The sequence below is a fragment of the Rhinolophus hipposideros genome (genome assembly GCF_964194185.1).
Source record: "Rhinolophus hipposideros genome assembly, chromosome: 9".
NCBI classification, from domain to species: domain Eukaryota; kingdom Metazoa; phylum Chordata; class Mammalia; order Chiroptera; family Rhinolophidae; genus Rhinolophus; species Rhinolophus hipposideros.
Genome location: NC_138055.1, coordinates 18,109,804 through 18,136,645, shown reverse-complemented (window position 1 = coordinate 18,136,645; position 26,842 = coordinate 18,109,804). Strand labels below are relative to the sequence as shown.

The 26,842-nt window shown below is 35.9% G+C and overlaps 1 protein-coding gene across 1 annotated transcript in view; it reads left to right on the top strand.

The window, feature by feature from the left end:
• Positions 1 to 26,842, top strand: part of ANO4 (anoctamin 4) — a 300,178-nt gene that overhangs the window by 109,336 nt on the left and 164,000 nt on the right. The window contains exons 3-5 of the mRNA XM_081061537.1: positions 8,186 to 8,290; positions 18,880 to 19,016; positions 22,983 to 23,141. Coding sequence (XP_080917663.1) covers positions 8,186 to 8,290; positions 18,880 to 19,016; positions 22,983 to 23,141 — 401 coding nt within the window. The remainder of the gene's footprint in view (positions 1 to 8,185; positions 8,291 to 18,879; positions 19,017 to 22,982; positions 23,142 to 26,842) is intronic.

Sequence of the window (26,842 nt, the reverse complement as noted above, 5' to 3'; positions counted from 1 at the left end):
TTCACAAATATTTCTCCTACATCACATTTAGTTCTCACAGAAACCTGGAAATGGAATTACCTGTATTGTGCTGTGGCTCAGGAAATAAAATTCCTTGCCCCAAAGTAAACAATCAGTGATTGATAGACCCTAACTAAAACCTATGTCTTTAATTTCTTACGGTGTTTTTTATTTTTTTCCACTGTGTCAATTTTATTTTTCTTGAAGATAAGAATTAGTCGAGTGAGAAATTTTGGTGTTTTCTCATCACTTTATCTGGAAACAGACATTTCGTTTTTGAGAATTGTGGCTGAATCTTCTTGATTGAGCCTAAGCAAGCTTGCTGCTCTTCTTGAGGAGATCTGAAGCATAGATGAAATGACGTATTTGTTTTCCTATTTGTGGAATGGATTTTTGGTATGGCTGGAAGATAAGATCTTCCACATGGCTTTGAAATTATATGGAAGAAAACGATAAGAGCTCCTAGGACTTCTGTTTTATTTCTCATTGCGTTGAAGGTCATTGTGATGTCTTTCAGAATAGTTAGTACTGTGCTTTAGAAATAACACTACTCATCCTTCATTTGAATCACTTCCTCTTAAGTGGTTTGTTTTTTTTTGGAAGTGTGATGTGAGTTTAGTAACTCACATCACTTCACATAGGGGGTGCTTAGGAAAACAAGCTATTTTGAGCCTTGGCAAATGTGGACATTGGTATCAGTGCTCCTTGCTATCATTTACTAAGTAACAAAATTGTGTTGTCTAAAAATACATACAGATTCTTCCCTTTGATAGTATCATTTGCATTATCCCTTTGCATTATCTTTTCCCTTTGCTGAGGGACATTTGCATATACAGAGGATGCAGAGAGTGCCAAAAAATGTATACACATTTTAAGAAAGGAAAAAACTGTATTAAAATTGTAATACTATATACCGATAACAGCTGACTACCAGTCATGTGTATACATTCTTTTGGCACCCCCGGTATTTTAACCTATATGATGCATTTAGAGACACTTTTCTGAAGAATGTTTTCACAGCTATTCAAACATACAAAGTGTGAAGGAAAGCCATAGGAAAGGCAGCCCCAAAGAAAACCAAATGATTCATTTCTGGGAAGTGTTTTGTGGAATTTAAAACTGCATCTCCTGCCTGAGGTTCTTTGAAATAATTTTATGTTTAAGGAGCTTGGAGAGATTTATGTATCTCCTGCCTGAGGTTCTTTGAAATAATTTTATGTTTAAGGAGCTTGGAGAGATTTATGTAACTATTTCTCTTAAGATCATACAACTATATACAAAATAGTAATGGGGATGTAAAGTACAGTGTGGGGAATATAGCCAGTAATATTGTAAAAACTACATATAGTGTCAGATGGGTACTAGATTTATCAGGGAGAACACTTCATAAATTATATAAATGACTAACCAATATACGGTACACCTGAAACTAATATAAAATAATATTGAATATCAACAATAACAAAAAATGCTCATGAGGATACAAAGTACAGCATAGGGAATATAGTCAATAATATGATAATTGTGTACAGTGTCAGATGGGTAATAATAGACTTATTGGGGTTATAACTTTGTGAAGTATATAAATGTCAAATCACTGTGTTGTTTTATACACCTGAAACTACTAGTACTGATAATAGTAATAAAAGATCATACGACGGTAACTAGTGGCCTAAGACCTAAGCCTAGCCTAAGCCCTTAACAATGGTAGTCAGTTAATAGTAACTTCTGTTATGCTTAATTCCCTGAGTGAGGTTAGAGGCTGATACACAAGCTCTCATGAGGCTTGTTGTCTTCTAAGCACACTCCTTCAATCCATCCAGCCCAAGCCCTTCTGTACACCCAGATTTATCATGCAAGTTAAGAGAGTAAACATTTTAGTGTTGCTGAAAGTCTCATGGTTTCTATTCTGTAACTCCTCCTGAGTTTCTCTCATCCTTTCCTCTGCAAGAGTCCCTGTTATCATAGCAAAAGAGCTCAGCGTGGTGGGGAGATTGGAAGACCCCCACAGAGCACTGCTTAGATGACATACAAATACTTCCTGCCATTTGGAGCTTTGCAGCGCAGACCGCCAGGCTCTCCTTGGAACTCTAAGTGCAGGGATGCAGTATAATTCAGGAGATGACTATCTTGCCAATCCTGGGAAATATGGAAGCAATTTTGTTGAAGCAGTGGAATTATTATTTCCATTGTAGACCTGAGGAACATCTGCCCGCTATTAGCCAAATGTGATTGTCCAGTCAGGGCCCAGTCCAGAATTGGGCCTATAAAACTACTCAGTGTTAATTTGGAAGATCTTTAGCTTTTGTAGTGTCTGGTGTGGGTGAACCCGTCTAGTTATTCCTACTCTTACAAAGCTGAGCTTTCTTCTATAGAAGAATGATCATGCCATATCACTACGTTTATTGTTACACAACGCTAATATAAAAAAATGTGATTGGCGTGTCTTCTTACAATAGCATTTATGAAGCAACCTCTATTGTGATGTCTTTTTAGCGTATGGAACCCTAAATAGATTTTGGTGAGCTCTATAAATGAAGTTAAGAAAGAGAGATGGAAAGTTTTTCCAAAACTAGGGGAATATCCCACCTGTAAATCTAGGGTTTTCAATTTCAGATCCTCCAGAAGAATGGAATTTAGTTTCATTTTTCTTAACAGATTTATCCTGGACACTGGCTGATGGAGGGAAAGTCTGTAAAGAAGACAGAATGTACCTCCCTCCCTTCTTACTACTGTTTTCCATCTTAACACTGTCATAGAAACACACTGAATTCCATAGTGGGAATTGAAAACAAACATCCAATTTCAAAAATGGTGTCTTTCCAACGCATTAAGTCTAAAAATATTACATGTGAGGATTTATTTTAGATATTTATATCAAGTTTTGAAATATCACTGTTTCCTATTCTGTAAAAAAATGCTGCTTTGGGGGATTGACATTAAATATACCTCTCAGGACAGGATCTACCGATTTTTATTTGCAGAAGATAAATAGAATATAGACAGAAGCTCAGTTTTAGCATTGTTTACTATGCAGAAATCATGGAAAATACTATTTGTCCCCTTAAGCCTACTTTACAGAGTCCTCCATCTTTTGTGTTTCATGGGGAAGGTAAAATTTGATTTGTCACACTTTCCTTCTGTTTAAATATGGACTAACTATTCCAGGTACAAATTACAGGATGTTTTTTACTGAATTGTTTTGATTTAGTCTAGGCCCTAGACCTGGAATTAGCCCTCATTGTGCAGAGAAGGAATATGTCACATAAAATTTTTAGTGGGTCATGATGATCTAACACCGTGAGCCAAGTTATTTACGTATATGTAAATGATTGTCTGTAATTTTTAATAGAGCCACAAAAATTTTCTTTTCATTTTATAAATGAGAAAAATGAAGCTTATTTAATGACTCAGGGTCATATACAAATAGAATTCAAATCCAGGTCAGTGCAGTGTCAAAATCTGCATTTTATATCACTTTGTATTAATTTGCAAATATAAGAACTGTCTATATTTGATTGAACAAGAAATTGAATTTTAAGTAATTTATTTAAAGTTACTAAACTGAGGCAATATAGTAGAATAACTAAGAATAGAGATTTGATGGGTGGGTGGAGGGCAAGGGAAAGCAACAGTAATATAAGTTACATTGTCTTGTAGCATAGCTGAAAACAATAATATGTAAAATTGATCAAGAAACAGCAGAATTACATACACAACGTATCCAAAAGAAGTAAAAACACAAACTCTTAAAAGGGGTTGTACTGGGGGACTGGGCCTGGGGTTGAGAAAGGGGTGGGGTTTGGCAACTGTTGAGTTTCATTGTAAGTCGTTTGGTACTTTAAGATTTTCTTTATTATTTGACAAAATTTTTTTTCTTTTCTCTTTTTTTTTAATTAAAATTTATTGGGATGACAATTATTAGCAAAGTTACGTATTTAAAAAGATTTTACAAAAAGAGCAAATATATGATCTCAAATGTGTCTTTTGTGGTCGCCTACAGATAACCTAACAAGATGCCTAAAAATTGTGGAGTATGAAGGATGATTGGGACATTTTCTTAGTCTGTATCCATTACTAGAACTAATAATGTGAAAATGCAATATGAGAGCATTAACTGAGCAACTAATTTTTTTCAAGGCCTTGTTTTAGGTTCTGTAGGAGCTAAAATGGTGGCAGCAGTTTGGTCCCAGGCCTCCATCACATTACAGTCTAGTTGAGGGTGCTGGAGATCACAAAGAGAGCTAGATGGGGAGGAATAGGAGCTCACACTTTGTCGCTGTCTACTCCACACTGTGCTAGGTACTTTACCTACCTTATTTTATTTTATTTTCACAACTCAACAACAACAAAAAAAACCTACCTTATTTTTGATGGAAAATATGGACCATAGAAAAGATAAGCTACAGATAGCTATATGGGGTCGGTGGGTGGACAATGGTATTTACTTCTTAAGATCAAGCAGAGCATTTAGGATGGGCCTTAAAAGTAGAAAAGGATTTCTATAGACAGAGATGGGATGGGAGAGACACTGACATATTTGCCAACGAAGAAACGCATGTTTGGAGCTTGCTTCTTTGGTTCCTTTTGTACATAAGCATTTAGCTAAAATCCATGTAAGCTAGACACAAATCTAAAATGAGTTTGTAAAATATTGTTTGCTCAGCTGAAGAACTTTTATTAAATGTAAATGCTGTTATCAAGGTTACTTTTTATTGAAACTATTTCAACTTTACTCATACCATAGAATCACAATTAAGATTTGAGTCTAAACATCCCTATCAGTGGGAGAAAAGCTAAAGGCAAATTTGGGGGTCACATGAATTTTGTAACTATTACTGATTCTTAAAAATTGTTCAGTATGTTCTCGACCTCATTAAGGATCTTTTAGCTTTCCTGTTTAATGTGACTTATTTATTTAGTTTCCTTGGGATTGTGCTTAGTTGCATGCCAATTACTGAGGCCGAGTGGAGTTATATTTTATTTTAAAGATTCTTCAGTTTGAAAACATGACACCTTCACTGTCTGGCCTAGTTTTTCAGTTTTGTATTTTGACCCAAAGAAGAGACATCCATGACTATAGGAAGAACTCCAATTCTCTGTTTTAGAAATCACATCAACACTATTAATAAATAATCATCAAAAGTCCAAAGTAAACATACAACCTTTTGTATCTTGAAATCATTTAGTGTTTTTCATTTGGGCAGTAAGTGCTAAAGGTGAAGATTGTCACGTTGAAAGATTCATTTGAGAACGTCCTTACACAGAGGTTACTTTCCATTTAGGAAAGTTTACAAATGTCCTTGTTTTACCCGAGCTCCTACTTTGTCATGTTAGACTTTAATGAATGACTTACTGCCAGAAATTCCAGGCCATTATATTATGCTTTATGAAAGTGTATTTTATATTTCTTCTAGAGCAAAGGAAGAAAAATAACTTCTATTTAAGGGATTCTAAATGTGATCTTAATGTTTATCATGAAGAGAACATTGCATTCTGCAATTTGGAGCTGCAATTTGGACCTGGAATTATGCATTTTAAGAATTACATTAATGTAGAAAATCTTACATTAAATTAGTTCCTTAATGGTTTAACATCTGTAGTCTCTGTCTTGAATTCTCAACTCTAAATACTTAATATTCTCCACTGCCAGAATCTGAATTTTTAAATGACTTTGAAATTATAAGAATATTTTATGGTTATTGTGAAAAACAAAGAAGAGGTAAAGAATAAAACAAAAATATACCCATAATTTCACAGCTGAGAGATAACTTCTGTATCCATTTGAATAGTTGTCTTTTTTTAAATAATCATTTAAAAAGGGTGGGTGTTTTTAATATACTTGAGACATATCTATATATTTATGTTTCCTAATATCTGTTTTCCTCACTTTTTCATTATATCTTAAGCATTTCCCATGTCATCAAATATCCTTTAAAAACAGACTTTAATGACATGAATGCCTCCTTATATGGCTTCTTCTGAAACTTCCTATGCTCTTATAATGTCCTCTAACAAAAGAAATTTAATAAAAATTTGTGGAATTTTATTAAAATTATAGTTATGTAGTAGTCATCACTAGTACATGAATTTATGAACTACTGACTATGACAGATAAAAAGTAAATAAATTAGCCTTCTGTTTATTAGTCTATTTAGGAAGTCATTTACTTTTTAGGTCATGTAATGGCTTTTGTCTTGGTCTAAAGTACTAGGACATAGGACTTTGGTAAATCCAGGTCTCTCATTTCTAACAGTCTGTATTTGTGACTGCTAGGATGTGGGTGGTATTAAAGACGAGTTAAGAGCGTGAATTGGTATTATATTTTTACAACTTAGTAGCTGCGTGACTTTGGGCAAATTACTACTTATTGCACTTCCTTTTCAAGATGAAAGACTAAGAGATAATAGAGTACATAGCACAGTTCTGGCCTATGGGCGGTATTGAATATTCTTGTGGTTTATTTTATTTTATTTTTTTCATTGTCATTGTGAGATCTTTGGTTATTGAGCAGAACAAAGGTGACTAGCCTTAGTAGAGTTTGAAAAGCATCAGAACTTTTCCCTACCCATTCGAAGTAGCCTGCTATGGGGAAGAAAGCAAATAACCCATTTTAATTTGGGGCCAGCAGGAAGCATCTTTGTTCTGTCCCGTTGAGAAACTTAGTCTCACAGAGAACTTCAGACTCTGCAATGGGGCAACTGCATGCATTTAAAAAGTTCACTGCTGTGTCTACGGTACCTGAGAGTCCCAAAGAACTGACTTATCACTCTCGTCTCATTATTCAAAGGCTAGATAGTTTTTATACAAATGCCAGTCTTATTATAATCAATGATTATGGATAGTAATAATAATGGCTTCCATTTACTGAGTGTTGACTGTGTGACAGCTAAGAGCTTTTCATGCATTATCTCATGTAGACCTCATGGCTACTCTGTGAGACTGTTACTATCACCCCTATTTTATAGATGAGGAAACTAAGATTTATTGAGATTCAGTGTTACCTCATAAGAATTTCAATGCTGGTCTGACTCCAGAATTTGAGCCTTTAGCTTTACGAGGAGCCCAATTCCTTTGTTTCATAATTACTGTGAAACCTCATTCATTTGTTCACTCTACATTTGTTGGGCTCCTACTGTGTGCTGGCACTGTTCTGAGTACTGGGTTATAGCATGCAGACAAAAGTCCCTGCCATCTTCGAGCTCACTTTCTGTTATATTAAGTTACTTGTGTTCATTTCCCTCCTAGGATGCGTGTCCCTGTGTGGCAGTGACTGTGGCTTACTCCTCTTGTGTTTTAGGGACAGGACTGAAATTTTATTCAAGGCTCAGAATAATCCCTGGGTTTATAAAACAATTGTTTCTACAAAAATATTGGAAGTTAGGGCGTGCCTCAGTGTATTCATCAGGCTGTTTGTTTATTTTAGCACTGGCTTTTAGCCCTTACAGACTCCTCGATTGGAGATGTTCTTACTGGTACTTTAAGAAGTATTCGGAGGTTTATTATTGTTTACAATAATGTTACTTTTTGATGTCTTGATTTCTTTAACTTCCTTAAATATAGGTGGGTGGAGCAGCATAAAAATCCTCTTTCTTTAGAATACACCAAAATACATCAGACAAAACTGGTACAAAAGGCTTAGTTACTTTATAGAATAAATGACAGTATTCTGATATCATTGAAAAAACGCGTGACATAGAAGGGAAGTCCAGCAGTGAGGGGAAAAAGTGATACCTTTTCTTTTTCCTGTGATATCAAGAATATTAAATCCTTTTCTACAAATGAATTATTGTTTTAAAGAAGGTATCATAAAGTGTTTGTGTTGAATTTCGCTTATTAGCCATGTAGAAGCTGAAAATAATTTTAAATATTCTTGGGTGCAGGCTACCATATTATATTCTTCACTTAGGAAATCATCAGTAAATACTATAAAGAATATGGTATTGCAATAAAGCAATTGCTTTATATTTGCATTGGAAATGCAGTTAAACCTTTTAGGTCCCATAAGAAGCAAATGGCTGATAATATTTTTCTTTTTTTAAAGAGTCATTTGTCCAAGAGGGAAGATCATTGGCAAACCAGCTGGCTATTCATTTTAGATTTTAACGTTGCTTCTCCTTGGGACCCTAATGCTGGGCTCTCTGATAACCAGTGCAAACTCCATAAATATCTTTCGTTTCTCTAGAAGGAGGTGTGGATTTGCAAGGCTACCAGCTGGATATGCAAATACTACCTGACGGCCCAAAGAGTGATGTGGACTTTTCAGAGATTCTTAATGCAATACAAGAAAGTAAGTTTCGCTCAAATTTTAAATTCACCGTGAAAGGAGAAACTATTATAATACTTGGGAGGGGTACCAAAACTAGAAATCTTGGATGCCGAGCTTTAAAAAAATATAATGATGTCTTAAAAAGAGATACCGGTTAAAATAATTTTGAGAACAGAACAGATGGTTAGTGTAATGTGGGTTTAATTTGTGAAACTGAACCACATAATTTTGGGGTCTTTGAAGAAGCCTGATGGAAAACTGTAGTGAAATTATAAATTCTGTAAATATTCTGTAAATTTAATATGTGATAATATTTACTAAATTAGTAGGTATTATAATTTTTTAGATTACTTGATTGATCATAATGAAAGAAAAATCTTTACAAAATCAGAATACTTTTCCTTTGCTCAAATGTAAATAGTAGGAAGTAAGTGTTGATAAATAAGCCGAAATCAGGAATTTATTCTCCAAAAACGGGTATTTGGAATCATCCATGATGGGCTGTGACCTACAAGTGAACCCCTCTTCTAAGCATTTTGATTAATCAAGGTTTACTCTTCTTATACTGCCGCACTTGTGTTTTCTAGTTTTCACTAAGACTTTTATCATAATCAACACATTTACTCAAGTTACAGGTTAAGCATTAAGGATGGGTAGCACAGTGTTACATACTAAGCCATTTACATTTGTGTTTTGTTATCAGAGCTCTAATTCTAGATAATGATGCTCCTCTTTGAATATCGAATAGTATTATGTAATGTTTCATTTGAAGGGTTGGATCTGAAGAGAATTGCATAAAGAACCACTGCAGTATTTTTGCTATGTTTAATTATGTGACATTGAATTTCATATGAATTTTTTAACAAACAATTTTAAGCATTTTTATAATAGTGATCCCCTTGTATCATTATACTTCCCTCCCGACCTTATGAGATAATTAATATCTCCACTTCTTAGGTAGGACAACTTAGGGTGGGAGAAGTTAAGTACCAAGATAATATGATAAATAGTGGAAACCAGATTAAAATGGAGAGGGGGGATCTCCTACCCTTCCTTTAATTCCTTCATGAATGTGCTCAGTGTAGGGTTTATACACACTGAAGTGAGAGATTCTAAAATTGAAGAAGGTGAGGCTTATTCTGAGAGAACTGTTTTTAATGAAGAATATAAAGGGACCAGCTATTTGTTCTGGTTGGCCAATCTCTTCAGATTAGTTTAATGAATAGAAGAGAAAAAAATTTCCCCAGGAGAATAAAAATCAAGTTAATAGACATTGGAGAGAAAAATAACTTTTCATGATAAGTTATAAAATTATGTAATTACTTCATTTGATTTGAAAGATGATAGACTATACAGTGTTGAAAGGATTTTTAAAAATTTTAGTAAATGATAAAAGTTGGCTTCTACCATATGCAAGTACAGGAAATGAACTGAAATTTTTTTAGAGCTGAATGAACTTATATCATAATGAACGAGATGTTCATGAAACTATTTTTACAGTAATTTTTGTTCACATATCTTAGTAAAGACACATTTGTTGTTGTTTTTTTAATTAAAGTTTATTGGGGGTAATAATAGTTAGCAACGTTGCGTAGGTTTCAAGTATACAATTAGGTAATACATCATCTGTATATCACATTTTGTGTTCATCACCCCAGAGTCAGTTCTTCCATCACCATATATATTTGATCCCTTTTACCTTCATCTACCACCCCCCTCTCCCCTTACCCTCTGGTAATAGTTTTTCTTTTCTTGATTCCCCAGCGTATGCAGATCGAGACTGTGGGACTCTTGATTGGCGTTCATACCCAGCAGACATTATTGTGTTATAGTCCATTAGGTTCAAATGAAGGAAAGAGCAAAGAGCAGAGTGTTTGAAATGAGAACTCGGAGGTTGGAGGATTATTGGATAGTTGTTATCCGATAGTCAGATCTTTCTGCTTGCACATGTGCCTACATGATCAGAATAGCTGTTCCTCCCTTGATGGTACTCTGTGGTTCTGTGGCTGGGGAGGCTGAGTCATTTCTCAGGGACATCAAGTGAGTCATCTTGAATCCATTTTCTTGAGTCCTGATTTCCAATTTTATTTTTAACCTGTCTGATGATGCTGTTTCAAAGGAGAAGATGAGAGAGAGGGGCTGACATACATTAAACTAGTAATCTTATCTGGCCACTCTGCGGTTGCCATTTTTGCCTACATTATTAATATTTTATTTAGTGTTAAATTCTCTTTGCCTTAATTTCCACATTTGTAAGAGAGAGAGAGTTACAGTAAATCTGTGTAAATTTAGTGCTGTGCTTGGCACACGGTGAGTGCTGTCCTAGGTGTTGGCTGCCACCTTGTCCTCTGTACAGCAAATTGTATCATCTCCACTTAAAACAAAGAAACTAAAGCTTGAAGAAGTCAAACAACCGAGTCTAAGAGCTAGTAAGGAGGAGGTTTAGCATGGGAACCCAGGCTTGTCTGAACCCAAAGCTCATGTTCCTCGCAGAGAAAGGAAAATTATATGGTCAGTGGACTTTGAGGACATTTAATACAGAACACCACTGGCTTCATTTCAGGTTGTGAAAAGGTAACCAAGGTGATGGAGCAAAGCTTGAACTAGGTACCACAGTGATCTAAACATCATATCATTCCCAGGATCTGCCTTGTTATATGTTAGGTTGGGACAAAATAGTTGCGGTTTTTGCAATTGTTAACCATTTAAACTACAATTCCTTTTGCACCAAGCTAACAGAAATAACGGAGGTGTCTGTCTTTTCTTTGGAATGGAGTGTTAAGTAGTCAGAGAAGGTCTCCCTAAGAAACATGTTGTCCCAGGAACAAGGTAATGATGTTGGCCCCCCTGCAGAGCTTCCTCTGGGCACCCCATGCCATCATGGATGCTGTGTCTTACAGGCAGCATCGCTGAGCCAGGAAATGGCAATGGAATTATTTTTTTTAATGACCACATATATTTTTTAAATCTCAGGACTTTTATTTGTTTGTTTTTTTTTCAAAGACATACTTAGACTCTCCAAGGGTTTCAAGTAAACTTTCCATGATAGGAAAAAAATGTGCCTACTCTCCAATCTGTATCATTGAGGACTGTAGTTTTCTTACCCCAGTGTTTTGGGGATATGTTAACATAACCATTTAATAGTTACCATAATACACTGTTTTTTCCCTAAATACATTTTTATGTATACTCGCAATATTGAAAATAGATAACTGAACTGTTTGGAGTAGGGAGGGGTAGAAGGTGTAGGGCTTTGCCCACTGAGTTTTTCCTTTGCCCGCTCCATGGCCTCTGGAGTTTCCAAAAGGATTCTGGGGTTCCAGGGAACACACTTTGAAAACTACTGGCCTATTGAAAAGGAATAAAACCAGCTAAATAAGGATTTATGTCCTTTCTAAGTACTTTATTTATTTTGAGTGTTGTAAAGTAGGCCCTCCCTTCCTCCCCCACCCCCTTTATTGGTAAACTAGGCAGTCTCTGCTTTAGGGATGTTACCAGATTCATTTGAAGAGTAATGAACATCTAGGGAGTGCTGGGCTTGCTAGTAGTATCCTATAAATGCTAAATACTCTTTGGTTTTTAAAATCCTAGCCTAAGGTGCTCAAAGCTATGCCGAGTCTGTGTCTTTCCCTGAATGTTTAAAAACATTTAATTTGATGCATTTGTCAAATTTTAAAAAGTGTCAGACCTGTAGTGCTACAGATGTAGAGTCTAGCTTTATTCAGATAAATGTTAGAACTGTGACAAGATAATTGTTTGGTGGTTAAATGATTTCCTGTTCTCGAAAGCCTCACGTGATTTAAGAACAGTAGAATGCTTTCCAACAACAACAAAAACAACAACAAAAAAGAAGCCAGCTAGAAATAGCATGGATTTGAGAGACAGAATGGGGTTAGAATTCATCTCTGTCACTTCCTAGCTGTGTGGCCATACTTAGCATCTGTGGACCTGGCTTCTTTCTCGTAATACCTGTCCCATAAGGTGTTCTGAGGATGAAAGGAGAAACCGGACCTAACAATTGTTTTTATTTTTTTAATTTATTGGGGTGACAATTGTTAATGAAATTACATAATTTCAGGTGTACAATTCTGTATTACATCATCTATAAATCCCATTGTGTGTTCACCACCCAGAGTCAGTTCTCCTTCCATCACCATATATTTGATCCCCCTTACCCTCATCTCCCTCCCCCCACCCCCCTTACCCTCTGGTAACCACTAAACTATTGTCTGTGTCTATGAGTTTTTGTTTCTCATTTGTTTGTCTTGTTCTTTTGTTGTTTTTGGTTTATATACCACATACCAGTGGAATCATATGGTTCTTTGCTTTTTCTGTCTGACTTATTTCGCTTAGCATTATACTCTCAAGATCCATCCATGTTGTCACAAATGTTCCTATATCATCTTTCCTTACCGCCGAATAGTATTCCATTGTGTATATATACCACAACTTCTTTATCCATTCATCTATGGAAGGACATTTTGGTTGTTTCCATGTCTTGGCCACTGTAAACAAAGCTGCAATGAATATTGGAGCACACGTTTCATTATGTATAAATGTTTTCAGATTTTTTGGGTTAGATACCCCGGAGAAGGATTGCTGGGTCATATGGTAATTCTATTCGTAATTTTTTGAGGAAACTCCACACTGCCTTCCATAACGGCTGCACCAGTCTGCATTCCCACCAACAGTGTATGAGGGTTCCTTTTTCTCCACAGCCTCTCCAACACTTGTTACTATTTGTCTTGTTGATTATAGCCATTCTGACTGGGGTGAGTGGACCTAACAATTCTTAACTCACAGTCAGCTCTCAATAAAGCGTAGTTTATTCTTACTTCCTTCTAATTTAGCGTCTGAGCCTAAGAGAGAAACCGATTCTTTTAAATAATCTCACTAAGATAATTAAAATAGGGAAAGATAACAATTGATACACTCTTACAAATAACTTTTATTTATTTTTAAATGGACACTGAGTATCTCCTATTTGCTAGCCCGTGTCAATTTTGGAGCTCTTTTGAGCCTTCACCTGAAAGGGACCCAAGACGTAGAGGTGAACTTGTATAAAACAGCCAGGTAGGTGTTCAGATTGAGATGTAAAGATTTTTATTTTGTTTTTTTGGCATTCTAAATTATTCCTGAAGGTCTCCTATTTTTTTTTTTTCAATTTCTAATGAGGCTTTGAGGTCAATATGCAATACCTTCAGAATTCTGAGTATCAGATGTAATAATGTAGAACTCAGGACAAAAATAGTATAATGAACTGGCACTCTGGAGAACAAATATAGATACTGAGATTATGCTGCTCAGCTCTCTCATGTCTTCAGTGACCTATAATTTCATTTTATTTTCTCTGCATCAGAAAAATACTGAGATTAAAGTGCTTCTTTCCTGTAATACCAAGGTGAAGTTGTTCTGCTGCATTTGGAAAATAGAGAATTAACGAAAAGAGCAGTGAGTCAAACTATTTGATTTTTTTGGTGTTTGTTCCTTATTCTCTTTTAGACGATTTCTGAAAAATACTTACTTTTTTTCTTTCATTGCCTTTATAGCATTGATTCCTTGATTTTATCCTCTTCTCTGGAAGGAAGAGGCTTCCAACTCATGTCTTGGTTATTTTAATGTCTCGAGCATCTAAACTAAAAATGTTGGTTCCGTGAACAAATGGCAGAAGAGAATTTGTTTGCTCGTTTATTTGTTTATTTGTTTGAGCCCTTGCAATGTATTCGTGGTCTTTCTCTAGAGAATGAATGATGATGTTCACTGAAGGAATCATTCAAATGAATGCAAATATTTGATAAGTAGATTCGGTATTATGCAGTAGATTTTCCTTCTCATCACATAAAGAATGTTAGGACCTGCCTGTTTCCTGGCCCTCTGACTTCTCTGCAATAGTGTAGGGAGCCATCCTTTAGAAATCTCTTTGCTGTGCTGAGTTTGGTGATTTACTGAGACTCTGTAGCTGTTAGTTTCTTGACCTCTGTTCAGTTGTTATAAGTGAGCTCCTGCTGTTTCCCCCCACCCAGGTCTTTTTAGGCTGAATGCCTGCTTTTTTTGCAAAAGAAAATTATGTGGGTATCTCTCTTGCTTTTCCAAATGCATGGTCTCTATCTTGTGGTAGCCACCTGGTTCTGTTCATACAGCCCTTCCTGAGTTTGCATGCAATGCAGGTCCATTATTTGGGTTGCACAGGAATTTCTGAATTCTTTCTCCCTCTGGTCATTCTTTTCTTTACTTTTTTTTTTACATTTACATTTTTAACAAAATTAGTTTCAATTGCACAAAACAATGTAACAGCCAGACATTTCACCCCCCCACACAAAGTGGCAACCCTCCTCCCCCAACTTACTGCCCCCCTGACATCGTACATATCTATTACAATTCCATTGACTCTATTCCCAATGCTGAACTGTATATGCCATGACTATATACATATATATTCAATTATAGTTGGCATATAATATTATTCAGCTTCAGCTTCAGGTGTACAGTGCAGTGGTCAGGCTAGATGGGAGGGGAGTGGTGATGAGGGAAAAGGGGAGAGGATTAGAAAGCACAGATTTGTAACTATGATACAATATTGCCTCTGGTCATTCTTAATGACTCCTAAGAACATTTTGTCTTATTTTCTTATTTATGAAATTAATAGCAGAATTGTTTTAGGCAGATGCTTATCAAACATATTTTCACTTGAGAAAAAAAGTACATGAGAGGTGATGGGATCCATTAACAAGTGACCTTGTTTGGATGTAGAGTATATTCATGCCCACACATAGAGAGGCCCCGCTCCCATCTTGGCTGGAAAGTGAGCTCTATGAGGACGGGGGCCATGTCTGTCGTGTTCAGTACTTCAGCCCCAGTTCCTAGCCTACCATAGTGTCTGGCCACGGTAGGCACATGATAAATATTTGTTGACTAAATAGATGTTTAAAAATTGGTTAACTTCAGAAGTTGGTGATTATTTTCTCTTTAAAGAAAATATAAATGATAAATGTCTAACTATTACATTGTTTTGTGCACCTGAAATTAATTTTAAAAAATGTTAAAAAAAAGAGAAAAGAAAATATAGAGTCATGGAATGTAAAGTACAGCATAGGGAATATAGTCAGTGGTATTTTGATAGCTATGGACGGTGTCCGATGGGTAGTAGACTTGGTCGGGCTATCACTTTGTGAGGGGTGTAAACGTCTAATCATTATGTTGTTTTGTACACCTGAAACTAGTAAAGAAAGCACATGATGTAAGTGTGCATCGAAGGGTATTGTACTTCATTTATAAAATTTACCTCATAGTGAAAGCTCTTAGATCAGTAACAATGGTGAAATATTGATGAAGGGCACATATTTCTTCTGTCTGTGGAGAGTTTCCATGTTCGACAGTCTTCTTCCTGAGGATTCCTGACAGTTCAACATTTCTAATCACTGTGAAAGATCTTGAGAGGCCGGCAGGTGATAATGGTGCCTTCCTAGCTAAAACGTATTCTCTGAAAATCAGATTGCCATCCCGTACTGATTTCTCTTGAGCATTCAGGAATCCCAGACAGCAATTCTGCTGGGCAAAAGTAAGGAGAAGAAAGGGTTTCTCTCTTTTCCCACATTATCTGCTTCCTCTTGAATCAAATAGTTGGGCGTTTAATGTAGAGCCGAATTTCTCCACCTTAGTACTGTTTACATTTGGGGCTGGATAACTCGGTGTTGTAAGGGCTGTTCTGTGCATTGTAGGATGTTTAGCAGTATCCCTGGCCTCTACCCACTAGATACTATTAGCACTGCCCCCGAAAATCAAAAATGTCTCCAGACAATGCCAGAGGTCTCCAAGGTTACAGTTTGGTCCCAGTTGAGAACACAAGAAAGTGATCCTGGCAGAAGATGATCTGGTGGTTGTCTGTCCGTGGCAAAAGCACAGGGGCAGTTCTCATGGTGTGTCTGTCTTCTCATCTGAGCCAGTTACCCAGACATGAACTTCAGTGTCCTCTTTAGCTTCCCCCTTTACCCCACATCTCATGCCAATCCATCCTCCATAGCAACAATTACAACTTGTAAATGCCTCCTCTGCCTTCTTGTATGAATAAGGCTAGACTGCTTCCTTAAGGTCCCTGAGTCTAAAATCGACAAACCGACATTGCTTGCAGATCTGCTGTGTGTCAGTCACCCTGCTAATCTGTAATTCATCTCATGTAATCCTTTCAGCCACCCTGAGAGAGAACTTTCCTTCTATACTTGTTTCACCAGTGAGGAAATGGGTGCACAGATTCACACAGCTAAGTGGTAGCATTTGGAGTAGTAAGCAGGTCTTCTTACTTTGTTAACATAATACTTTGTCCCGTTGTTCAAATCTAGCCAATTTAATTACTATCTACTTGAAAATGTAATAAGTATCTACTTGACACTGTGGAGCTCCCGGCTTGTGAATAAGAATCAAGTTAGGAGAAATGAATATGCAAGGTCCTAGAGCCATAGAATGTCGGAGAAAAGGAGGCTCTCAGACGTCATTGTACCGTGACTGCTTTGAGGTCATCACTCTGTCATTCAACAGATATGTGTTGACGGCTTCCTCCATGCTAGGACCTCTGTACACCAGTCAAGACAGACAAGGTTCCTGCCTGGTGAGAACTTATATTCTAACAGAATAAATATCCAGTACACAAGAAACCAGAGAAACATAATGAACAACACAGATCTTGATAAGTGCTGTGAAAGATTAGTGAGCAGCAAGAGGAGATGGAGAATAATTGGATGAGGGGGAGCTTCTTGACATAGGGTGGTCAGGGAAGTTGTCTGGATTTGATACCTCCCACGACACTGAACATACAGCACTTCGTCCCCAAAATATTAGTACCTATCCTTGAATGCCTGGCGCACAGTGGGTGCTCCTAAACCTTAGTTGGATGAAAGGATCATGATGATGTTTTTACTTTGTAGCCTCCGAGTTTCAAAACCTATAGTAAGTATATTAGTTTTCTTTTGCTGCTGTAACAAACTACCACAAATTGAGTGACGTAAAGCAACACAATTTATTATCTTATGCTTCTGGAGGTCAGAAGTCATCAAGGTGTTAGGGAGACTCCCTCTGGAGGTTCTAGGGAGAATCGACTTTCTTGCCTTTTCTATCTTCTAGAGGCCTCCCGCACTCCTTGTCTGGTGGCTCTATCCTCCTTTTTCAAAGCTAGCAGCATAGCATATTCCAGTCTCTCTCTGATTCTGGCTCTCCTGCCTCCCTTGTAATTACATTGGCCCACTCAGATGATCTTGAATAATCTCCCCATTTTCAAGTTTTGACTTAATCACACCTACAAATTCCCTTTTGCCATATAAGCTAACGTATTCACATGTTCCAGGAAGTAGGTTCCCTCTGGGAGCCATGATTCAGCCTATCATAGTAAGCAATAAAGGTTAATTTTATCCCCGCGCCTGCTTTATTTTACAGATGAAACACTTGGAGTTAAATGAATTACCTAAAATCACACACTTGGATATAGCTTTAAGATCCTGATTGCCTCATCTACATATGTTATCTCCTGTCTCTGTATATCCAGACTGTTCTTTTCTTTATAGCACTCACCTCACTTTCCATTTCTTTGATTATTTGTTTTGTTTACTTATTACCAGAAGGGCAGGGAGACATAGCACTTTTATTCACCAAGGTACGGCCATCACACAGCTCTGTGTGTGACACATGGTGTGCATGCCTCTAAAGATTTTTTGAATGAAAGAATGAATAGTCTTTCATATGCTTGGGTAAATAGAACCCAATCTCCTGTGAATTATTCTGTGTATTGGCTTCTGACAGGTTAAACATAATTAGCCTTTTAAAACATCAAAAGAAAAAGTGAGCTTGTGTTCGTCCATAATTCTAGTTGATAAAGACAGAACCTGTACCTGGCATTAAATTTTGTTATCCACTAGTGTTGAACTTGACCTTCTGGTATGCGGCAAGGCACTGTGAATTTGAACATGGTATTCTGTATTGGGAACTCTGATGTACAGTGCTTTATGTATTGACATGTTAGCATCAACAATCGTGAGAGAGCCCTCAGTGGCTTACTTCAGGATTTCAATTCATGATTAGAGGAGAAGAAAGACACAAGTCTGACTGCATGCTTTATTGCTGCATTGGGCTTTCTTTATTAGGCTCTAAGTAACAAAGGAGGAGTAAAATCGCAGTTCTTAGTGAACCACACAAGTGGCACATATATGGGTTTACTTAACAAGTTGTGTGGCACTTAAGTGAAAAAAAAATTAAAAAGTATAGGTGATCTCCAACACAGAGCATGAGTTCTTAGAAGTCATAAATGATGGTACCTTATGCTAAACAATTAAGTGATAGAAAGCTAAGCACAACACCTCCTGTTATCATGGAATGCAAATTATGTTTATATTGTGAAGGTACTTTACGTCGCATTGTCCTTAATCTCACCTAATAAAGACACTGTTTGGTCAGGCATGTTATATAGCTGACATCCTTTTCTCTTAGGAAATAAATACCTGTCATTCAAGGTGTTACTGAAACAATGAAAAAAATATGAAGCCAAAGGGAGATGTATTCTTTTTCAGTATAGCGTTTAAGATCCCAAATCCTTAATCCCACTTGTAATGTATTTACTTTTGTTCTAGTGGCCAAGGATGTCAACATTCTTTTTGATGAATTAGAAGCTGTCAATAGTCCTTGCAAAGATGATGATTCTCTCCTTCACCCTGGAAATCTGACCAGTACTTCCGATGATGCCAGCAGATTGGAAGCAGGGGGAGAGGTAAGAATGTGTGAATTCTTAAACACAATTTTTATTTTTTTTATTTTTTGGCCTTATGTAAACTGACATTTATTTGCTTTTTATTTGGTAACTTAGCAACCAAATCCATTAATGCGACTCATAGTTAAACGTGTTTTTTCTTTTTTTTAAGTTTAGATACATTTAACAAAATAATTTAAATAAAGTAGATAACAACGTAGTAATAATACAAATTAAAATATATCCAGTCTGCATAATAATGTCTATTGTTAACATATTTGGTGTTTAGTAAAAATTTACTGAATAAATATTACATTTAATTTTTGTCTTCAATTTGTATTCTATTAAGCATTTCTATCCTATTCTTCTTTTAAAAACTGGATAGCCAATTGTTAGTGTTATTTGTGCTTATTTAAATTCAATCATGTTTGCTGTGGGGTTTTTTTTGACATTCAAAATTTATATTAGTTTTAGGTGTACAGCATAGTCATTAGACATTTATATAATTTACAAATGATTCCCCTGATTAGTCTAATACCTACTGGGCACTATATATGGTTTTTACAATATTATTGACTATATACCCAATGCTGTACTTCACATTCCCCTATTTTGTAACTACCAATTTGTACCTCTTAATGCCTTTACCTTTTTCAGTCAGCTGAAAAAGTCAGCCCTCTCCCTTTTGACAACCATCAGTTCTTTCTCTGTATCTGTGAGTCCATTTTATTGTTCATTTATCTTGTTCTTTAGATATTTAGCTTGTTCTTTAGATTCCACATACTCATGTAAATGAGATCACATGGTATTTCTCAGTCTGACTTATTTCACTTACATAATAGCCTCTAGATCTATCCATGTTGTTGCAAATGGTAAGATTTCATTCTTTTTTATGGTCGAGTAATATTCCATTTTATATTTGTACCACCTCTTCTTTATCCAGTTGTCTATTGATGGACACTTAGGTGGCTTCCATACCTTGACTATTGTAAATAATGCCGCAATGAACATAAAGATGCACATATCTTTTCAAATTAGTGTTTTCGGTTTCTTTGGATAAATACACAGTGGTGGAATTGCTGGATCATATGGTAGTTCTATTTTTAATTTTTTGAGGAACCTCCATACTGAAAAACACAAATCTTGATCCAGGCGGACCCTGTAAAGCATATTAAACAGACCGTTTAATGTAATCATATCATTGAACTGCAGGTTCCTGGAAAACAAGGGGGCAGGTCTTGCATTCCTGATATCCCCCAGGGTCTTGTATACTTCAAGGGTCCCAATTCTACCTAGGCTCAAAACAAACTGTCAGAGGTCCATGCACTTCCCATCTTACACCTACAGACATTCTGTTCATATAAAGGAAGATTCTTAAAACCACCTGTTATTTTAAGATAATTGACATTCTTAGTGTTAGGAACTACCGTGTTTCCCCGAAAATAAGACCTAGCTGGACCATCAGTTCTAATGCATCTTTTGGAGCAAAAATTAATATAAGACCCGGTCTTATTTTAATATAACACTGGATATAATATAATATAATATAATATAATATAATATAATATAATATAATATAACCGGGTCTTATATTAATTTTTGCTCCAAAAGATGCATTAGAGCTGATGGTCCAGTTAGCTCTTATTTTTGGGGAAACACGGCAGTGTAAAGTAAGCTTTACAAGGATGGAGTTCCTTGTATAAATCCCCCAGCACCTAGAACAGTGACACAGAATGGATCAGCCCTCAGTAGACGGTGTTGTCTCAAGCATCTCTGAGTTCCGTTTGCCTCTGTAATCTGGAAACTCATTGTAATTGTAAATAGACCCACCTGCTCATTTTGGGAAAAGAACTATTTTGTTAGCGGCATTCACTTTTGCTTAGGTGGTGTCTCAGTGGAGTTTAATATCTCTTTTTGTATATGCATTGGGTATAGGTGATAGGAACACAGAATAAGAGTCATTTATTTACTGCATATTCCTAATGTTTTTATTTTTCCAGAGCCAGTTAGCCATTGAAAGGATGACATATTAGAACAGGTTTTCTTCTCCTGAGCTTCCCAGATCTCTCCCTACAAACACCAGACACAACTGTCCATGTTATTTTGTCATCCCTTCACACAGATATTATGAATGCCACGATGTGATATAAATGAGAGGTCTTGAAAAGTACCTCAAAAAGCAACTAGTCTCATCCCCTTAACTTACAGATGAGGAAACAGTCTTAGGAAGGTCAGGGCTTTGCTAACCCTCCTCCTGATGCCTTAGCTGAAGCCTTTCAGGCAGGTGCTCGTGTGCTACATAAATAGAATAGTTCCCTGGCTTGGCCAATAGTTGTTATGACAATGTTTACTTGGGTAGACTTCTGAGTATCTCTGAAGGCCAAAGGCAAAAAATAGCCGGTGAGAATGGGTCATCAATTGTAGATGTCTACACGGAGTATGGGCTAAGGGTATTTCCATGCCTTCTGGCTGAAATGTTCCTTCCAGATGAGGCTGCCTGCGCAGCACTTATGTGCAAGAATATGGATTCTAGCAATGGCCTTGGTGGGCTGGCATGTTGGCCTTCTCCATACTAATATTGGGAAACTGATGTATACTGTGGCCTGGAGAAAAAGTAGTTTCCCCATATCTACTTGCTAGTTTACAGACATGTTTTTGAAATCTGTCAGCCTGGCAGCCCATACTTGGCGTCTTTCAGGGCTGTACGTGATTACAGCAAGCCTGTGGAGCCTGGATGGAAATTACAACTACTGTTTTTGGTATTTAATTTGTATATATGTAATCACTGCAAAATAATATTTTTAACTTATGTGTCTGTTCTGAAGCATAATAATGAAATGAACACCTTGAACCCCCATTTATCTTATAAGCTAGGATACTATTTTTCTTTTTTGCAAGAAAAAAATATTTTTTTATTCATTTCAGGTGTACAAAACAACATAGTGATTAGACATTTATATACCTCACAAAGTGATAATCCCAATAAATCTTTTACAAGATATTTTTCAAGTTAGGGTGGCAACCTAATTGTAGGTTACTAATTCCATTGTTTTTTAATGGAATGGAAAATTAACATTAGTGTGTAGGCAAGTAGAAAGGGTGTTAGTGTATAAAACTTGTCTCAGATGTTTTGTGTGTGTTTATATATGTACACAAATAACACAAAGTAAAATGTTTTTCTCATTGTGGGCAAAATATTTAAGAAACATTGAACTAGAATATTCCTAAAACCATCAAAGCTACGTGCAGTCCTATCCCTCTATCCTACCAGTGGTACCATCTTCCTGAATTTTTGTGTTTTTTCATTCTTATTCTAAAAATAGTTTTACCACATACACCAGTAGCTTTTAACAACTTCTTTTTAGATTTATTTTATTTAGTGCTTTACAAAAAGTGATATCATGTAGTGTGACTTACTTTTTTCTGTAATATTGTTATTAAGATTTATGTTTATAATTAGAGGCAATCTATAATTCATTTACTTTCACTGCTGTATAATACTCTGTTATATGACTATTCTACAATTTATCTGTCTGTTCATGGGTATTTGAATTAATTCTCAGTTTTTGTTTTCTACTCATACGAACAATGCTGCTATGAATACTCACATACATGTCTCCTAGTTGCTTTATCTGAAATTTCTCTATGATTGTATTTTATGGAAATATTCAATTTTATAAAATAATGCCAGTGTGTTTTCCAGAGAAAGTATATCAACTGTCACTCTCATCTGTAGAATATTAGAATTCTCAGTTGCTCCACATCCCTGCCAAACATTTGGTATTGTTGGGTGTCCTCCGTTTTGCCCAATTGACTCAATGCTTTTTCCAGTTTTTATTTTGTTTCCTGTTGTTTACATTTTTCATTAATAAAAGTGTGATTTTGGTAAAGCACAAAAAAAATTGCACTTAATTTGAATTGTTCTTTAAAAAATATTCACCTAAGGCTTAGTTTTAGTTAAACTGGTCCCTTTCTCTTTATATGCAGATAGTGCGGGAAAAAAACAAATCAAACGGACTTTACTTCAGAGATGGAAAGTGTCGAATTGACTATATTCTTGTGTACAGAAAATCCAACCCCCAGACTGAAAAGAGAGAAGTATTTGAAAGAAATATTAGAGCAGAAGGATTACAAATGGAGAAAGAGGTAAACAGTTTGCTTGGATTAGAAATATACATATACATCTATTCATATCAAGAGACAATTTGAAAGATAAGCAATTAGTCATTACGTTAACTGAATGTTTTATTTGGTTAGAATTTGCCAATCCTCAGTGTTTGGGGAATATTCCAGCAATTAGACTTCTGCAGCACAGTTTGCCTTGAGAGCATTTTAATACCAAGTGATTTCATGAAAATCAAAACACTCTATCCCAATTGAATAGATTGTTTCAAAGTGTTACAATTTACCTGATTTCCTTCACCTGTTGCTTCTCTGTGTGAATGGAACATTCTAGTCTCGTGGATTAAAGAAAACTGGATAAAATGCAGTCACCTCACTCTAGAGGCTCTTTTTATATTTCAGGATACATAATGAGCTTGGGCATCTTCATACACCAGAAGAGACTGTCTGACTTGGCCCAAACAGCTGAAACTCACACAATGACTCCAGTTTTAAGAAACATTCAGGTTGCTTTTATCATGTTCCCAAACAACAGGGTTACCTTACCAGTATTTGCTCTCCTCCTTCCCTCTTTCCTTTCTGTATGGAGAGTTTTAAGGAAAAGTTTAGTAAGGAAAGTGCAAGAGGTCCAGCAAGGTCTCTGATAATAATACAAAATGAGATTATTGTGTACCCAGAATATACTGTGTGTGTTTATAGAATTTGCCCCTGGTAGGTGGATTATGTAACTCAGCTCAGATTTTCCTTAAATATTGTGCAAAGATTCTGGAACTTTTCGTAATCAATAAGAACAATTTAGCAGTTAAAATCTTTTGCTTCTAATTCTGCTCCTCAAGGCTGAGGGACTAGCTCTTTGAAATGGTGCAGAAGGCATGCTGATCTTGGAACACATCAGATAAGTGGGATTTTTCCAGATCTGTTAGACTGATCTCAACTCTGGAGGATTTATAAAACAAGTTGTATTTTTCTAGAATGTCTAAAATGAGAATTAGAAAAAATGGTGAGATGAGCTTGGCCTTAAGGGAATAGGTTCTCATTCTCAGGAAAGTGGAACTAGATCACTCCAAAGACTGTCTCAGTTGGACGTTCCTCTAGAGAAACAAACAAAATTAAATACATTGTTGTTTTCCACTTTGGTGGGGTTCCAGAAAATCTTTCCTATACTCATTAAACATGTCTTTGAATCTTGTTTTTTAAGTTCTTGATGAGGCAACTGTATACTCTCTTTTCTCAACATTAATAGCATGAACATTTTTATCTTTCAAAACCATTCCTTCATCTTTTATTCTTATTCCTGAATTTCAGAATTTTTCTATACAGAAATCATAGTGCTGTATTGTCACATGATCTTAAATATGTCAGTCCTTTCTTTGATCCATTCTGACTCTGTCAAAATTTTGAATCCCATCAAAACTAGGTACCTTTATTCAATTAATTAAATATTGGTATTTAATGTTTCATCACTATTTTCTCCATATCTGGGGCTGCTTCTACAGAGGTCTTTTCTTTTTATTTATTTATTTATTTATTTATTTATTTATTTATTTATTTATTTATTTAAATTTAGTGGGGTGACAATTGTTAATGAAATTACATAATTTCAGGTGTACAATTCTGTATTACATCATCTATAAATCCCATTGTGTGTTCACCACCCAGAGTCAGTTCTCCTTCCATCACCATATATTTGATCCCCCTTACCCTCATCTACCTCCCCCCACCCCCCTTACCCTCTGGTAACCACTAAACGATTGTCTGTGTCTATGAGTTTTGTTTTACAGAGGTCTTTTCAATGTCATTTCATGGCTTATTAGTTAAAACTCAAAAAGCCTAATACTTTATCAAATAATACACATTACTAAAGAGATGACAAATCTCTCAGGCGTCTCCTAAGATATCTAGACGACAGTACTCATCTACCGGAATTTGAGCAGGTAGCTGAGGAAGATTATTCTGCCTTTTGTCATACAGTTGTGCTGACCACGGTATGCTTTTATGTATTTTGGTTGTTTACGAGATAATTTTGTTTGGTTATAACTATTAAAATTTTTAATAGCTAGGTATTTATTTTAATATATGCTAGAAAAAAATAGCAATTGGAAAAAGGGTGATGTCACCATATGGCATTCATAAAAATTCATAAAAAATTATCTAAGCATCTCTCTCTCCCCTTGCTTTCAACTGTTCTTCTCTGGGTGGCAGCTCTCCTACTTCCCCTTGATCCCACAATCTTCTATCCACTACTGACATCTAGGTTTGCCTCTTTCCGGAAACTTCTTCATAAGTAGCCTTTCCCCTTGCGTGGCTCCCAACTTTTACTCTGGCCCACACCCTTTGCATAAGTGTCACGGTGGGCTGTAACGCAGCCTGTGAGCTCTGCTGTTCATCCTTAGGGCCCCAGCCAGCTCAGCAAGAAGAGGGGCCTTTGCAGGTTCTTCCCTGCTTAGAAAGCAGCAGGAAATTACAGGTAAATTAATTTTCCCTGCCACAAACAATTAAAGTCAAATGTCCCTTGGTTGAGCAATAAACCTCTATCAACATGGTGTTATTAGATTTAGAACCCATCAGGAGCACTTTTATGTAAATCAAGTGTTTTATAAATAGCTACGATAGAGACAACAATTGTGATAGCTATTTCAGCTTCCAGAAGTTGCTCGAACCTGTTCTACATAAAACAAAGAACTTAGTTTATTTCAAGGTGGGAAAAGAAAGAAGAAAACCCAGACAGCTTACAATGAATCTGCATATATCCGAAGTGATTAACACTAAGTACATTTTGTGAATTACTACATTAGCTGTGTGTCATGATGTCCAAAAATTATGGAAAACATGTTTTACATGTCTTAGAGGTTTATGCTTCTAAATGGCTAAAGACAGACTCTGTAGTTGGACAGTTTAGTAGTAAGAGTCTTATCTCTTTAACATTGAATTTCAGGAAACACAACTTTAATTTATGATAATTTATCATAAAAGTGAGCACATAGTCAAATTTAATCGTTTTTTTTTTTTTGCCCCAGCCTGATTAGTCAGCAGTTAAGTGCTTGCTTTGGCACCCTAGGTCTTTAATATTCTTTAAGTCAAGTAGCCCTGAGAAAACAAAAGCACAGGAAAATTCCCAAATAAAGTATTAGTTCCCAGTGATTTAGTGCCAATTTAAAGAGATCCCTGTCCTAAAGGTACACTCATATGTATGAATTCACATTTTCTATTTTAGATATTTTTTTATTTTTAGTTTTATGACCATCTTTGACACTGTGATACCTCTTTTGAAATCATTGTCATCAATAAGAAGTGTATGTTTTCCTTTGTATAAGTAGTCAAACCACGGATGACTTTTGAATTATTTAGAATGTATGCATCACAGTTGTATTAATAGAGTACTCTGCCTCTAGAGAACCGTGCAGAACCTGGGAGGAAACCCATAACATTACAGTCATTGCAAGATAACTATAATTAGATAAATTTTACCATCTTGATAATCATTAATTCATTCAACAGGTATTTATTCCTCACTCATTCTATGCCAGGTGCTGCTTTAAGCACTAAGAATTCAACAATGAATAGCACAGGTAAAAACTCCTCCCTGTTAGAATTTAGGTACAAAATAAATAAATATATAAATAAGTAAATATATAAATATATCCATGTTTGTATATTTACTTATATATGTTCTCTTATATATGTTTACATATACATATGCATCTATATATCTATATCTATGTAAA